This window comes from Lynx canadensis, chromosome B4, assembly GCF_007474595.2.
Source record: "Lynx canadensis isolate LIC74 chromosome B4, mLynCan4.pri.v2, whole genome shotgun sequence".
NCBI lineage: Eukaryota > Metazoa > Chordata > Mammalia > Carnivora > Felidae > Lynx > Lynx canadensis.
The window spans coordinates 112278190-112295430 of record NC_044309.1 but is presented as its reverse complement, the minus strand read 5'-3'; the positions used below and the strand labels follow the sequence as shown (position 1 = coordinate 112295430).

Genomic DNA, 17241 nt, shown 5'->3' with positions numbered 1-17241 from the left:
CAAATTCTGCCAATAACATTTTCCCAAATGGAGCCTCCAGATAAGAACCAAGCCAGACAAGTGCCTTGGCCATAGCCTGGTGAGACCCTGAGCAGAGGACCCAACTAACACCCGAAAAGTCTGAAGTAACAAGTGTACATTGTTTCAGTGAGTTTGTGAGAATTTGTTACACAGCAGTAGAAAACAAATACAACATACTAAGCCATGGCAAGTGTATTATATTTCATGATGAATTAGAACACCTCATATTACAGTATTTAAAGAACATGGGCCATTAAAAGATGTCTTAAAAAATTCTTTAGTTGCACTTCTGAAAGCTGTGTTTACCATACTCAGGCAGTAATTTTCTTGGGTGATTTACCACTACATGAACAGCCAGAATTACAATGCCAATCTTTTGATAAAACTAAAACTCATAAATCATAATTTTCTGTTTCTCTTAAGAAGAGGAAGGATGGGGCAAGAACAATACCACATTAATGTTCTTTAATAAGGAGAATTAATATGAAATGTATACGTCACCGGGAACAATTGTACAAAAAACAATGTCCTTAATTATCTGAGTTAACCTTTTTTGAAACAAGACATTGGTGAGAATTCCACTATGGCACCATGGTCAGTTTCTAAAGTTCCCAATTAATACCACATAGGTCCTCAGAAAAAATAAATCTGGGGTGTCGCCATTCCAATTTGAATTAAGCAGAGTAAAGGGACAGTAACTGCCAAATGTCTGGGTCTACATCCAGAAAGGGACACTGGAGGCTAAATGTGTCAGCATTCTGCACTTTGAGTCAAGCAGGGTAGTCTCAGCAAACCACAGAGCAAACAAAATTGAATGAAGCCTGTGGAGCCTGCAGGTCCCACGGCAATGGCTGAAGTCCTGATCCAAGAATCCCCACACTGTTCTCCGTTTTCAACCAGGAAAGCCTGCATGACCTCTGCAGGCTTCATGGAGCTTCCACCTTTTACTTCTTTGCCATTTACTGGGGGCTTGTATAGATTCAGGTTCCCAATGGGCAACGTTCCATTTTCCTCAATTCTACCCACCATAGGAAAGCAATAAAGGGATATACTCCGAGATGGTTTTTTCTCTAGGATCAGGCCTCGGGGCATTTCCTTGATGTTTCTGAAAAGTGGAACAAGAAAAAGTCACAGGGCAAGGACACCTATTTGGGCATTACCCACAGGGTTACTAATCTTTACATACACTGAATCAACTTCTTTATCCTCAAGTAGTTAGTATGACAACAATGATAGTTAACAGCTACTGAGTGCTCATGGGTACCTGCACTAGCTGGTGTTGTTGTTGTTGTTGTTTTTTAATTTTTTTATACCGTTTTATTTATTTTGAGACAGAGAGAGACAGAGCATGAACGGGGCAGGGGCAGAGAGAGAGGGAGACACAGAATCGGAAGCAGGCTCCAGGCTCTGAGCCATCAGCCCAGAGCCCAACGCGGGGCTCGAACTCACGGACTGCGAGATCGTGACCTGAGCTGAAGTCGGACGCTTACCGACTGAGCCACCCAGGAGCCCCTGCACTAGCTGTTTTAATGAAGTGCCCTATGTAATCATTAACACAACCCTATGGAATAGGTATTATAACTGTTTTCTGGGTATGGGTAAGGAATCTGAGGGTTTACAGAGACTAATAATCGGTAAATTGAAATTCAAGCACATTTTTTAATAGATTTCAAGTTTTTTAGCAGCTTAGGTTCCATTCGAATTGAGTGTAAGATCTCCCATATACAGAGATTTCCCATATACCCCCTCCCCACTCATGCAGAGCCTCCCCCGTTACCAACATCCCTCACCAGAATGGTACTTTCCTTTCAACCGATCAACCTACAGTGACACATCATCATCACCCAAAGTCCATAGTTCACATTAGGGTTCAGTCTTGATATTGCCCATTCTATGGATTTGGACGAATGCATAATGACATACATCCACCCTTATAGCATCATTCAGAGTATATTCATGATAATTTAAATCACAGCCGTATTTTTAATGTAATGTTATAAACGCTCCCAACGAATGGGTTTTCTGGTACAGATAGAGGGACATATGAAAAGACATAACGGCATATTTGTGTTCTCACGAATATACATCCTGGTACTATTTATTTAATCAGTGGACATTCGCGTGCTATGATACAATTAGCACAGTGCTTTCCTATAGGATTTCATGTACTCCTCACAAGAGTCCTATTTAAGGAGGGTGGGCAGTTGAGGAGAGTCACATGGTTAAGCTTGTGGGTTCTGTGGCCAGACAGACCTAGGTTTCAATACCAGCCCCGAAGCGCTTAATCCCCTTGGTAAAATAACCTCTCAATTTCCTACTCTGTGAGGTGTGATAACAATGCCTACCTCACAGGGGAGGTGCGAGGGCTACGTGCCGTGAGCCCACGCTTGCTGCAGGCACACGCAATAAATGTCCGTGGTAGTGTTTCCCACATGACGCACTATAACTCTCAAGAGTTAGAAGAGTGTGCACAGGCCATAAGGGAAGGAGTGGGGCCCCGTTTTCTGACTCTAGGCACTTCCCTTTATAAGTTTTCCAATGTACAAGCCCCCACCCCCCTGCCCCCCCTTCCAAGAGGTTCAGCCTAACGGTCCAGCTTCCATATGCTCGCACGTCCAGGGGTTACAAAGGTATCAAATATTATCAGAGTTGAGTACACCCCAGCCTAGGGCCCTCTTTCCCTCCTTCAAAAACTGCGTCACAAGCCCTCTGCGAACCTTCACAGGGCACCTCGTTCCACCCGGAATCCCCCTCCACCACAAGGGGAACGACCTCGGCCCAATTGGCTATCACCCTGGGCAACCAAGGACGCGGTGGGCACGCGGCGGCTCCGGCCGGTATTTAAAGGCTGCCTCTGGCCTCGGCCCCTCAGTCCCACCAGGACTGCGACGGTGAAGCACCTGGGTTGGGAGTGAGCTGCAAAGGTAACGCGCAACCCTTGCCTCCCCGGTTTCCCAGCCCGCGCCTCTGCCGAGGCGGGTGTGTGTGGGATCCGGGAGCGGGTCTCGCTGTGCGTCGCCCACCAACACCTTCCTCCCCCACCATCCTTACCCAGCCCCAGTCCGCCCAACCCACCTGGGCAAGACAACTCGGGTGCGAAGAGATTACGAAGGAGGAGCGATCAAGCAAGCGGAGAAGAGGGAGAAGAGGAGTCCTCTTGGAGAGAAAGGCGTGATCCCAGGAGCAGGCACGTGGTGCTGAGCGGACTAACGAGGCTCTTCAGCTCTTCGGATCTGGCCAAACTTGACCGCTACCAGGACGCTTCCATTTAGACCTCCCGGAGCTCCCTGAACGATGACCCAGACTCTCCACAAAAGGGAGGACCCTCTGAACCTGGGCGGCGGCTGGGCATCCTCGGCCCCGTTAGGCACCTGGTCTTCCTGGCACCGAAGGCGCAGGGGCGCTCCAATAAACAAGCGGCGCTACCGCTCTGGTCCCAAGTCCTGAGTATGAGCCCCCCAGGAAGCACAGCACGGTCCGGGCCCCTGGTTCCAAACCACCCCGACGGCCCCACTGGAGGTGTACTCTAACTGTGGGCGCTGGGAGGGGCCTGGCGCCCACCTCCAGAGGGATGCTGGAGGCCTCCAGGCCGAGTGCAAGTGATCCTTTGTACGGTGCTGCACCCGCTCTGCCTCTGCTGCGGCTCCTGCTGGCGCGGGCCCTGGAGCCCGCGCATGGGCCAGGCCCCCGGGCAGGAAGAACGCTGGGGCCGCAGGGGCCGCGGCCTGCCCGCCACCCTCGCCGCTCCTTCCCCAGAGCCCTCCCGTTGATCTGAGCACTCTGCGTCCGGCCGGGTCACCCTGTCGGGTGCGGGCACCCGCATGCGGCGCCGCGGAACACCCACCCAGTTCATCATGAACCAGATCTACGAGGACATGCGCAGCAGGAGAAATTGGAGCTGCCAGCAGGAGGCGCTGCGGGCGCAGCAGGCCCAGGCGCGTGACCCGGCCTCCCCCGAGGGCCCCTCCTGGAACGACGCGCCCCCCCAGCGGCGGCGAAGAAGCAGCGGAGCTGCGGGAAACTTTGTACAGCTTTGGGCAGAACCCGCCTCTGGTCTTCCCTCCGGACCAGTCTCCGACAGCACAGCCTGGGGAGGAGGACGAGGAGAAAAATGAGGAGGAGTATGATGAGGAGGAGTGTGATGGGAAGGAAGAGGAGAGCAGGAGGAGGAGGAGGAGGAGGAGGAGGAGGAGGAGGCAGAGGCCGAAGACGAAGAGGAGGTCCAAGAGGCGGACTGTGTGGATGAGGGGGAGGAGGAAGAGGAAGAGGAGGAGGGAGGAGGAAGAGGAGGAGGAAGAGGCGAGAAGAGGAAGAAGACGAGGGAAATAGAAGAGGAGGAGGGGGTGGAAGGGGAGGAGCAGAGGGAGGAAGAGAATCACTTACCTCTGGAAATGCCTTTATCGTGCCTAGTGGGCGCTGAGGAAGAGAGAGAGACTTTATAACTGTACTTATTTAAGCCCCACGCAGGTAATTCCCAATAATGCCGCAGGAAGCTCTCTTCATGTTAGACGACATTAACTGTTAGACATCAGGAAAGGGATTGAGAATGAGATGGAACTGATTTGAGGCTAAACTGCATTAGCACTTACTAAAACCTAATTTAAAAAGTGGGTTCCATTATAAACGTATCTATGTAAAGCCCTCCTTTGACCATTATAAAACATTTAAAAATTGGGTGTGTTTGTGTATGACTCTGGGTGGGGGAGGGGGGAGCTTTCAAATATAATTTAATTGGAAATGATTAAAGGCCAAATATTTTATTACTGCAGTTTGAATAGTTTCTTTTGGTGTTTTCCTCTCTAGACACTGGAGGTTTCTTCTTTCTCTTTCTTCTTTCTTTCTTTTCTTTCTTTCTTTCTTTCTTTTGCTTAATTCTGGCAATGCTGAAAGGTTTTTTTTTTTTTTAACAAATTTATTCAGCTGTCTACTTAATAAACTTGGAATCAACAGATATTTTGGCTGTTACATGTTTAAGAAGCACATGCCATGGCTAGTGAACGTCTATCAGTGCTCTTAATACTGAAACCATTTAAAAATGCCTACATTTCAAAAAATATTTTTCCTTGTAGATTCTCCACCTTCAGAGTTCGTTTTTGAGGGTTGTATTTTGATGACCCCATTTGCAGTGTCTTGTGGCATCGCTCATGTATATTCCTTGTTCCGCAGCGCTATGGATCTTCCTCAGAAGAACATGGAGTTGCTTCTGTGGAACTGGTTATCTGCCATGGCCTCAACAATCCATAAATCCATGCATGGAGAGGATTCCCCATGGTCAGAAGTCAACTTGTACATCTAGTTAAAATCCAAGGTAACGGCCAGCAATGGAACATAGCTTAGGTTTTGAAGCCTTGCTCCTGGATATATTCCTTGTCATAAGTTCACAGGAGCCAGAAAAAATAGTTTTGCACAATGGATTTTTTTTTTTAATTTTTTTTTTTCAACGTTTATTTATTTTTTGGGGACACAGAGAGACAGAGCATGAACGGGGGAGGGGCAGAGAGAGAGGGAGACACAGAATCGGAAACAGGCTCCAGGCTCTGAGCCATCAGCCCGGAGCCTGACGCGGGGCTCGAACTCACAGACCGCGAGATCGTGACCTGGCTGAAGTCGGACGCCCAACCGACTGCGCCACCCAGGCGCCCCTACACAATGGATTTTTTTTAAAGGATTATTGGCCTATTGGGGGTGGAATGTTTTATTTCTTTCCCAGTTTGTCTTCCTTACAAAGGACAGTAAACAAAGATGAGTAAGTGCAAGCCTATGTGAGCTAGTTTTTAAGGTCTAAGCAATTACCTGGAGAGAATACATTATTCAGAGTATAGCTTTATTCAAACATTTTTAGGAAGTAGTAACACATTTCCTTCTGGGCACTTAATTCCAATAACTTAATAAAAGGTTCCACCGATGGCATATTCCAGAATATCCCTAGATGAAGAATTTGAACCTTTCTCAAAAATGACATTTTTTTTTTTTGACAAACTATACCTCCAGTTTGAACCACAATTTAGTATTTATTTGATGAAGAGAAGACTGTATGGTGGTATCTTACATGGATGTTGAATTTTACTCATATCCCAGCATACATAGCTTTGGGGGTGATAAGCTTAAGCTCTTGAAAAATAAAATAATTGAAGTGTTAAATGATAGTCCTCGGCTTTTCACTTATTATTTAATGTCAGAAATCTATTCAGCAATACTTCAGCTGTCAACAGGGTGAACAGAAGAAACGACACACTGTAGGAATCTTAAAATGACAACACTCCAAACTGTAGCAATGAATAACCAACCATTTAATAATACTCTAAAAAATCATTACTTTCCACAAGATACAGCTTCTGAGTGACCTATAAAGGAATTTAAAAATAGCCAGCCAGCCGTATTACTGTTACTATTCTAATATGTATTTGTAGAGGGAAATCAAGAGTTCTGCTCCTCATACTGACCCACAAATTCTTGCAAATCAAAGCTCATAGAATACTTTGTCCAAGACATTACAATATTCACTGGGTCATAAATATGTTCTCATTAAGGATTTAGGATTTCATTTCTTCATTATCACATCTGGACAATTATCAGCTTATTACTACAAAAGATTCTACTTTTACGTTAAAAATTTAACACATGATTGCCTCCACAGGCACGCGGCATTCTTCGTTAGCCATTGTAAAGGATGTAAACCTCAAGAATTTCCTCCACTTCTCAAACTTTTGTCAAAACACTCCTAGGGGTCAAGCAATGTAAATCCTGATAAGGATACAATGGTGAATAAACAAAATCAGTACTCTCGTGTTGCTTATGGTTTAGGAGAAAAGACACATTAAATGAGGAGTTAGACAAATTAGTCACTCTGCAAGCAATGCCAAGGAAATGCATCACTAGCACAGTATGTATCACAGGGGTTTCCAAGGGGATGTTTACTGTGGGCAGAGGGAACCATGAGTGTAAAGGCAGAGAGCTGGCAGGAGCTTGGTGCCTTTAAGGGACTGAGGACAGAAATATGAGAATGTCCCAAAGGAGCAGCCAATGAACAGTGACAGAGGTAGGCAGAAGCTATGTTATCTGTTAATTTCTGTGCAACCCATATCTTCTGAAATAGACACCAGCAAAAATTAATGACGAAAATGATTAGTACCTGATGATTCTCTATGGGAACTCTTGTTTTATTAGCCAGGTTGTGATGGCCCCTTTTCTAATCCTAAAGGCTAATATGAAATAATTAAATCATGCTGGGGGGGAAAGAGGGATAGTCCCCCCCGCCCCCAGTATACCCCACCATTACATTTCTCAGACTTCTCCTCATCCACTTCCATGTAATGACAGGATCCTAGGGGTTGTTGCCTAGCATGCTTGGAGCACTGTAGTTCTCAATTCTCATGGAGAACCTCTACGCAGCTTGTTCAGTACAACTTGATGATTCAGTAATATCAGTAAGAACTCAGAATAAATCTAGTCTTTAGTTTTAGAGTTAAGTGTACACTCGAAGAAAATACAATTTTCCAAAGTAAGTCTATCATTCTTAAAGTCATTTCAAACTCGATGCGTGAACACGGCGATAAAGAGGTGCCATTTAGTCAATTCTCTCAAGAGTGGAGGTATTATTTCCCTTGCCAATGATAAGAAAGATAACATTATAAATCGCAGATATGTCTAGAAGGCCTAGGCTTGATAAGAATCTTTGCTGTCTATTCGCAAGTGTTTTTAAATATAGAGATTCCGGTATTTTCCTTTCCTAGTGACTGACAGCATTTCTCGATTTATCTTCATTACTTCATCTCCACAGTAACTCAAAGGGATTTTTTTTCTGTGAAAATATTAGTCTTCTAAGGATGGTAAATACGTTTGACATTTAGAGATCAACTCTGAATTCTGAGTATGGTTTCATAAAATTTTTAACATCTGCTTATGAAAAAAGTAATTCCAACAGATTTAGTTCCATTACAATTAACACAAAAGGTGAAATAACCAGTTTTCCTGATGGCTACACCAAACCTACAGAGTCTGGGAAGGAAATAATACAAATATCATATCATAGGTGGTCTCGGGGTGAGGGAGTGAAAAGGACTAAGAAAACAGCTTTAATTTTGATTTTAACAGCATAATAAAATTATATATGCAGCTATGTTGTTCATATTTAGCTACATTTATATGAATGGAATAACAATAGAAAATTACTCAATATTCATGCTTCCAAATTCCTTTGGCCTTGGTTATCTGTGTATTTAAACCAAAATCAGAATGTGGCTGCCTCTTACCTATTTCAGGTACTATTGTTGTTCTGTATCCATTTACTCTGTATTTGCATCTATTTACATTTAATCAGTTAATGGAACACGGCCAGACATCAAGGTCAGTTGAGGGAAGAGAAGAGTTTGGGCCTCTGTGTGTGGTCACTGCTGCCTAAGAGTGCCTAAGTAGCCACTTTCCTTGGGTCTGTTTCCTCAAAGGTACTTGTCATACTCCATTACTGCTCAAGTCTACTGTGGAGATCAAATAACTCAGTATTTAAGAAGTACAGTGTAGACTGCATCACCATTAATTAGATGCTAAACTACATCTAATCATAAAAATCATGTCGACTTCTGAACATGAGATCAGTTTACGTTCATTAACTAGGCTCATGAAGTGTCATCTCATTGCAGTTCTGTTGGACTGAGATGTCTAGATATTTTAGTTGTTATCACTAAACTAAGAATGAACGAATCTGCCCTTGAAATTTGGTTTTGGCTCTGGTAAAATAGTGTGCAAATGTAGTGCTTTGGTGCCTTGCTATTGAAAGTGTAGTCCATGGACCACACAGCATTGGGTCTATCTGCGGTCTTGCTAGAACTATCGATGCCCAGCCTCCACCCAAACCTTTTGAGTTAGAATCTGCTTTGTAGCACGATCTTTAAACGATATGCCTGCACAGTGAAGGCCTAGAAGCTTTGTGGTTGAGGGGTTTGTGCCATTGGAGAGCCCTCAAGGGAATTTAGTGATCAAGGCTGCACTTTGTAGCTTCAAAACTTCTATTATTTACTACTTGTGTGACCTCAGGCATGTTACTGAAATTTTGGCTTCTCATTCTCCTCATCTGTAGTATCTGCCTCACGAGATTAAATGAGATTATGAAGGTTAAATGGGTCAATACATACCAAACACTCAGAACAGTGATATCCAATATCTACTAGTTATAATACTAAGTATTTAATAAATGCACAGATGAGACCATCGACATATCCTGGGGTGTCTAAAAGTCACTTGTTAGTAATCAGAGCAACTGTAAATGTAAAACCCCACAAGGTAAGTAACAAAATGATTCACTAACTACCTTGTTTCCCCATGGATAATTGTAATCAGATACATACTTTGAGCTGTACTTACTGTTGTGCAGGACTACGAAAATCAAATCTATATAGCTAGAAGTTTCTGTTCTTTATTATCTCCCCCTAATGCCAGGTCAGTGATGTTTCTTTCCTTCTTATGGCTGACATTAATACCCTAATGGCTAGTGCTAAGAACTACCCACCCCAGTCAGGATCATTCTTTTTTCAGAGAGGCAATGTATCTTTTCAAAATCAAAACACATGCATAGTAATGCTTAAAGAAGAAGGTTCTGTCTTATGCTACACCTAAGACAGTGAAAACTCCAATAAATATTAAATACCTGCTACAAGCCACCTAGGTGGAAAACATACACTATCCAGAACAGAGATCTTAATACTTCAAAAAACATGTAAGCATATGCAAGATTTTTTTTTTAATTTTTTAATGTGTATTTATTTTTGAGAGACAGAGGCAGGGGAGGGCAAGAGAGACAGAGGGAGACACAGAATCTGAAACAGGCTCCAGGCTCTGAGCTGTCAGCACAGAGCTTGATGAAAGGCCCGAACTCACAAACAGTGAGATCATGACCTGAGCTGAAGTCGGACACTTAACCAACTAAGCTACCCAGGCGCCCCAGCATATGCAAGATGCTTAAGATGTATTATCACGTTGAAATACATAGCCACGCTGTGAACTAATGCTTTATTTTCCTTATACAGATGAAGGGCCTGAAATGCAAAGAAGTAAAATGTTTCAGGACTCAAGTCCTCTGTTTGGAGTTTAAAGTTATAGGCCCACTGTATTATTGGAACATATCTCCCTATTGTCTTATTTAAGACACCTTGGGTAGGATCAAAATTTCCTTTAATAACCTTGACCTGAGTTCCAAGGAGAGTACAAAAGATTATATTGTCTTCGATGTGGGGTTGATGATAATGGCACCTAAGGAAGAGATACTAATATTCCTGTCTCTGTTATAATTCTTACTACTAGTTTAACAGCTTATGTAAGTCATATGATGACGATCACTGTTCGTTAATAATTTTATATATGTGCGTGTCAATATACACATATTTGGTGGGAAAAAAAAACACCTCGCTGAGAAAATTTAGTTTTAGTGACTGTATTGCTTCTCATCTATAATTAAAATCAATGTTTTCATGATAGAAAAATATTCACAAAAATTGTAGGTAATTTTGTAGGTGTATTAAGATACTGGATATCATTCATAACACTATAACATTGAAGGTTCTGTCTTATGTTACTCCTAAAGAGAAACTATTAATATTAGCATCTTCTGTAGTTTTCATGTGGCATTTGGACTTTTTTATAATGGTTGATACTTCTATTATCATGAAATATTTGAGTATTCTCTCCTGTGAAGAGATTTAGAAGTTTAGCACGTCACTTTTAGTAATTCAAGACCTTTTACTGATGTTAATTTAATTTACCGGTTCTGACAAAAATCACTATTAAATTAGACTTCATACGACATTTACTATTAATAGCACTACCAAAAGCAACATTATAATGCTGGTATATATAATTGGATATTTTGTTGTTGTTGTAACTTTCTTTCAATTGTAACATTCCACTGAGCTGAGAGATAATATAAAATGACAAGCTGAGGTCAGGACTAAGTGGATGTACATCTTCCACCCCCAGTGGATTTTCCAAAGTCAATGTTCATCTTTTATTTATTCTTTAAAAAAAATAATGTTTTCCTTTTCTGAAAAAAAATTGTGAATTCCACATTATTTCCTGCAATAAACCCATCACCTCAAAGTGTATACCAGCACAAATATTTAAATACAAAACGAAGCTAAACTAACTTACCTTTCTCTTACATACTCTCAACTTTGCCTTCAGATGCAGGACATATGCTCTACCACTATTAATATATAGGTGCCACCTAGTGGCAAAGGTTGAACATTTAGATGTGAACTAATGATCATGGCGTTCCTGTTGTATTTACAGATGCATTTTTCTGGTACACATACTATATTAATACATAGAAGATGAACATTTTAAAGGTGCTGGCCCAAGGACTTGATTAAGATGTCTGTATCATTTATTTGAACATGTTGCCAACTATCTTGGTGTTTAACAATAGCATCTTTTTGACCTATGAAACTAAGCCATAAACATAAACTATCAAACTGTAAAAGAAAGAAGGAAAACAGACCCACAAGATTCTTGGATTTCCATGGATTATTATTTTTATACTTCTAATTTTATGCTGATAATAAGTTTCTCTAAAGATATTACTATAATAAATCTATTTTGAATTCCTTTTGAGATTTACACCCCTAATTAATACAAGCAATGTATTTTTGACAGTATATTTGTTTTGACTTAAAACCAACAGCAGAGAAGACAATTAACAAATTTGGAATTTATTTTTCGATGCTTAAATTTTAACTCCCAGTTGCTAAAGTAAATAATGCTTAATACTTTAATCCTGAAAAATAAAACTATGTGCCCATTGGCCTAGTTTTATTTATTTTTATATTTTTTTTCTAAAATTTAAGTTTTTATTTTAATTCCACTTCTCTGACATGCAGTGGTACATTATTTTGGCCTAGTTTTAAATGCAGGACTTGTGATCGTCAATTACCTCCTGGGACTTGAGCGTCATTTCATTTATTAATGATCACAGCCACTCCTTAGAGCACAACTTGTTAGGGAAAGAGACAACCCTGCTTATTTGTTTGTCTGGCATCCAGAGGATAATTAATATTTTTATTACTGTCCCATTTCCAGCTCTTTCCAGCTGCTTAACCACTTCTATTGGGAGCATAAGTCAGTGCTAAGGATTGGCTCTGCCTTAGCCTGAGAAGCAGTTTCCACGTATACAACTTTCTTAATAACACTTGCATCAGTTGCTCTGAGCACCTCTGGAAAGAGCAGGTACTCAATTCACCGAGAATTCCATTATCCTTTGAAAATTATAGCTAGTTTTCTGTGGTTCTCCTCCAGCTAGAAAATCCCTCAGGGCAAGGAACTGATTTTCTATTTCAATACAGACTCTTATATATAAAAGCCCTCAATAAATGTTTTTAATATTCTGAAAATATTTATTCTGAAAAAACGAAACAAAATGTATGAAATGAGCTGTGATCATTAGGTAGCTCTCATAGGGAAGCACAGTGACTTATTCATGATGAGTGTACTAAAACCACTTTCAGATGCACAACATCTCTCGCACCCTGAGCTCTGTGTTATACACTAGGCACATCCTTGTGGACAAAACAGATCTGTATAGGGACTGAACACAAAGTCCTTTAATCACAAGGAAGCTCTTGACTCAGGCTTGCTAGGCCACAGAATCATGAATATGAGCCACCTAGATAATGCCCACAGCAACGATCTTCCTCTTCAAGTGCACCTGAAAATACATTTTAAGTTCATTATCATTCTACAATTTAAATAGGTTTGGAAATTTAAATACTTATTTTTGCCACGTTTCAACTTAACATTGGCTGAGTCCCTACCCTGTTCCAGGACCTGTGCCCTGAGTATAGGTTTAGTTTCCCAGGGAGAAAGCTGAAGCTGACAGCTACTGAACAACTTACTCAAGGTTGCAAAGCTAACAAGTGACTGAAGTTGGAAGCCACACAGTCTGTTTCCTTGTATCATTGCTCTACTCCATGAAATGGAGGGGAGTGTGATGGAATTTTAAATTCAGCTCAGATTAGTCAAGGACATAACTCAGAGTGGATATTCAAAGTCAAACTTCTGCAGTCATACTGCATATTGTAATACCGTCCTGGAAAAATGCTGAGTCTCAGTAGTTGATGTCCAAAGGTTCTGTGATAAATTATTTATGGGAGGAGAAGTTTTTAAAGAGAGAAAAGAAACAGTGTGCAAAGTTGTGCTAGAATCCTCACATCATTAGAACCATTTCCTGGCCCCTTTCCCCTTTCTTCTTAAGGTGAAAGTATAAAGCACGTTCTGATTGCAGAATTCTTCATTCTCTAAATTAGGAATCAGCTGTCACTAATGGAAGTGGGTGGAAATGGAAAATTGCTGGCTGCTGGCAGGGGAGGAGTCCAAGAGCTGCCACATGGCAGCCACGGTTAAGGAAAAATATAGAATACGGTGTAAAAAAAATACAGGCAGTAGCCAATATCAGGAGGTCAGTTGAAAGCTTTGGGTATAATGAAGTGTCCAAATGTAAGAGCTAAGTATCACCATAAGGAAAGCATCAGGAATGAGAGGAGGCAAGAATTTAAACAGGAAATGTGGATGAAATTAATAGAAAAATATGGACTTGGGGCGCCTGGGTGGCTCAGTCGGTTGGGTGTCCGACTTCGGCTCAGGTCATGATCTCATGGTCCATGAATTCGAGCCCCGTGTCGGGCTCTGTGCTGACAGCTCAGAGCCTGGAGTCTGCTTGGATTCTGTGTCTCCCTCTCTCTGACCACAGCCCCCATCTCGCTCACGCTCTTCTCTCTGTCTCTCAAAAATAAACATTTAAAAAAAGGAAAGAAAAGAAGGATTTAGCTAGGAATAATGCTATGTGAGATGTTACAATTCCTCTGTCACTCGTTACCATAAGACCCAGTCATAAATGTGACAAGAGACAGGGAGTTTAAATTTTGGTGTACGTTAAAATTCTTTTTTCAAAATAGTTTCCACTGGTCAATGGTATGTTTATGATTTTTCTAGCTTAAGCTTCCTACCTTAAGCCTCACCACTCCTTTAAGACATTTTTTATTTATTTATGTATCTATAAATCATCTATTAGATTCTGCATTTATCAGGAGAGAGTTGACAATGAATAAGCCCAATGACTATATTAGCATTGATTAGTTTGTCCAGTAATCAATTGATCAAACAATTGATTGGTTGTCCTGCTTTGTAGCAAAGCTGTTGACTTGGAGGAAAAGAGAGTCCATAGAAGCAGAACAGCATTAAGATTTGAAGGGGATTAAGTGTGGTGATGCATTGGGGCACCTGGGTGGCTCAGTCGGTTGGGCATCTGATTTAGGCTCAAGGCATGATCTCACAGTCTGTGAGTTCAAGCCCTGCGTTGGGCTCTGCACTGACAGCTCAGAGCCTGGAGGCTGCTTCAGATTCTGTCTCCCTCTCTCTCTGCCCCTCTTCCACTCGCCCTCTGTCTCTCTCTGAAAATAACATAACTTAACATAACATAACATAACATAACATAAAACATAACATAACATAACATAAAACATAACATAACATAACATAAAACATAACATAACATAACATAACATAACATAACATAAAATAAATTTTTCCCAAATGTGGCGATGCATTGCTGATAGAGGCTGGAGGGAGAAAGCTGATCGGTCTAGACTACATACACAAGACAGAATCACACATATTTTACTGAAATCCTTGAAGTCAAGTGTGTTTTAGAACACAGAAATTTTCAGCATTTAGGTTGTTCATCTTCCTTAACCATTGTTCTGCAAAAACTATAGAACACTAAAGTGTAGACTCATAACAGCTACTTTGCAAATAGAAGACAGTCAGTGCTCACCGAATTTAGTATATATTAGGTTATGTTACATGTAAGCTGCCCAGTAATTTAAATAGTTTCCCTAGGCAGTGATCAAGCATCAAGTTTACTTATCCAGGTAGATTAATTTATGATTCACCTTGATGTACCTAAGAATCTTTTCTATTCCATTACCAAATATACTACCCGTTCCTAAAATTATATTTATATGCAAATATATAAATATATATTATATGTAAATTCATACTATAATAGGTATACTGTAATATGTATATAAGATATTATGTATATGTATACATATATACACATATATACACATTTATAATTTCATATGACAAAATAGTTCCCTTTGGTATGCCATTATGCTTAGGCCTAGTGATAATCTAAAAAGGATAGGAATGATTTATGTTTGTCTTTGCCTTACAAGTGTTAATCAGACCTTCTACAGATTACTTAAGGGTTTGTGTGTGGTGGGGAGGAGAGATACATTCAATAAACATACACTTAAAACAGACGGTAGGTCCAGCTTGGGATGGCATTCATTCATTCACTCACCCATTGTGTTTTGTGTTCTTCCCAAATGTCAGGGACTACTCTAAGTGCTATAGATACAGCTAAGGGTTATATTCAAAATATTTAACCACTTGTACTATGGATATCAATTAATCAGAACAGACACTGACCAAATTGGCACTCTAGGAATGACTGCATATAAAAATAGTCTCTGCCTCCAGGGGGCTTAGCATTTATTGGGAAGATTGATGAGTTAATAGGCAACAGATCTAACAAGGTAAACACAGGACAATAAAACTTCTTCAAATAGTCTATGAAGTTGTTTTTTTTCCTTATTTATATCTTACCTACTCCATAATTCTTGACACATTGAAATTGATAATCCAGAGGAATCCAATTAGCCAAAAATTGTTATCTTCAGAAGACAATTTAAAGTAAAATCATCTTTAGGGACTTTTAAGAGAGTTAACTTTTGAAGTTGGCAGCTTCTTTCTTTCTTTTTTTTTTTTAAACACGATATAAATCTCTCATAGCTGCTAAATCATCCATTTAAACCTACCTTAAAGATCTGTTGCTTTCAAGGTCCCGTATTTGTTACATAGCATATTAAGATTACTGCATAGATCATATTTCATGTTAAATATGCTTTCAGAAATTGCCATGATTGAAAAACGTCAGAAATTGAAGCAAAGAAAATTATCCCATTTTTATTCGAATCAGCCAACTAAATTACCTCCTACCCTGCTTGCTATGATTTGGAACCTAGTCATAAATGCTCAGAAACAAATGACTTTAAGGAATTTTGTTTGTTAATTTCTAAGACTTGAGATAGAAATCCTTAGTATGTTAGCCTCTTAAACATTTTCAGGATGTTAATTAAATTACTGATTATTTTTAAATTGAAGAATTTTCCCCAAACGTAAATTTTACCCCTGTAGTCAATATCAGGATATCTATTTTCTAAAAATATTTCCAGATATGGACAAAAAAAATCCCTAATGCATAAATAAAAGCTATATGCAGTTTTAATGTTACTTAGGAATACAAATAGATATCTAAATTAATTAAATTATGCAAAAATACACTAGTAGACCCGTGACCTAATACGTTTCCTAAGTGGCCCACCTCATTCACTGAAATACCTGTTTTTCTTCTTACAGATGTCATACTTCTCTTATGCAGTGTCCGTGGTGCATTGCAGATGTTGCTTTGACTCATAATTTCCTCTAGGTGGCGATATTTTCAAAGAAGCCACGCCAGCACACCCACCTAATTAGAGAATTGAGCTATATCAGCACGCAGTATTTACACCTTACTCTAGCTACCATTTTAATCTCCACAAGACGAAAAAATACGATTTGGGACACCATAAGATTTTAAGTTCTGTCTCCAAAATCTAACAAATTGAAGAGATGGGTATTATCCACTTTAAAATCTGAATACATGTTTGAGAAAAGATGTTTCAAACACATTTGTCTGAATTAAGCTAAGATTTTGATTTGTTAAGAGGTGACGGAAACATGTTACTCAGATTTTAGTTTCTGGACTGTCTATAACCTCTCTTCTAAAACCCTGACATTATTATTTAATGTGATGCTTCATTGATCTCTTTAGATTGGTACTTGTTTTTTTCCACACTATCCACAATTGCTCTTTTGTGGGTATTCCATTGATGAATGAGGAAAAGTTGGTAAATAGTGCTAATCCCACTTCCATTTTAGATCCTTCCATAATCTATCAAAAAGAGAATGAGACAGGGCGCCAGGGTGGCTCAGTTGGTTAAGCATCTGACTTCAGCTCTGGTCATGATCTCGTGGTTTGTGAGTTTGAGTCCCGCTTTGGGCTCCGTGCTGACAGCTCAGAGCCTGGAGCCTGCTTCAGATTCTGTGTCTCCCTCTCTCTCTGCCCCTCCC

The 17241-nt window shown here is 40.5% G+C and overlaps 1 protein-coding gene across 1 annotated transcript; it reads left to right on the top strand.

Annotated features, from left to right (window-relative positions):
* The first annotated feature begins 3315 nt into the window (after nt 1-3315).
* Nucleotides 3316-4546, top strand: CCER1 (coiled-coil glutamate rich protein 1). The gene is given in 8 exon segments (XM_030321912.1): nt 3316-3568; nt 3571-3747; nt 3750-3862; nt 3864-4001; nt 4003-4177; nt 4180-4459; nt 4461-4506; nt 4508-4546. Coding segments are annotated over 8 exon segments (1221 nt in total).
* Nucleotides 4547-17241: the final 12695 nt, after the last annotated feature.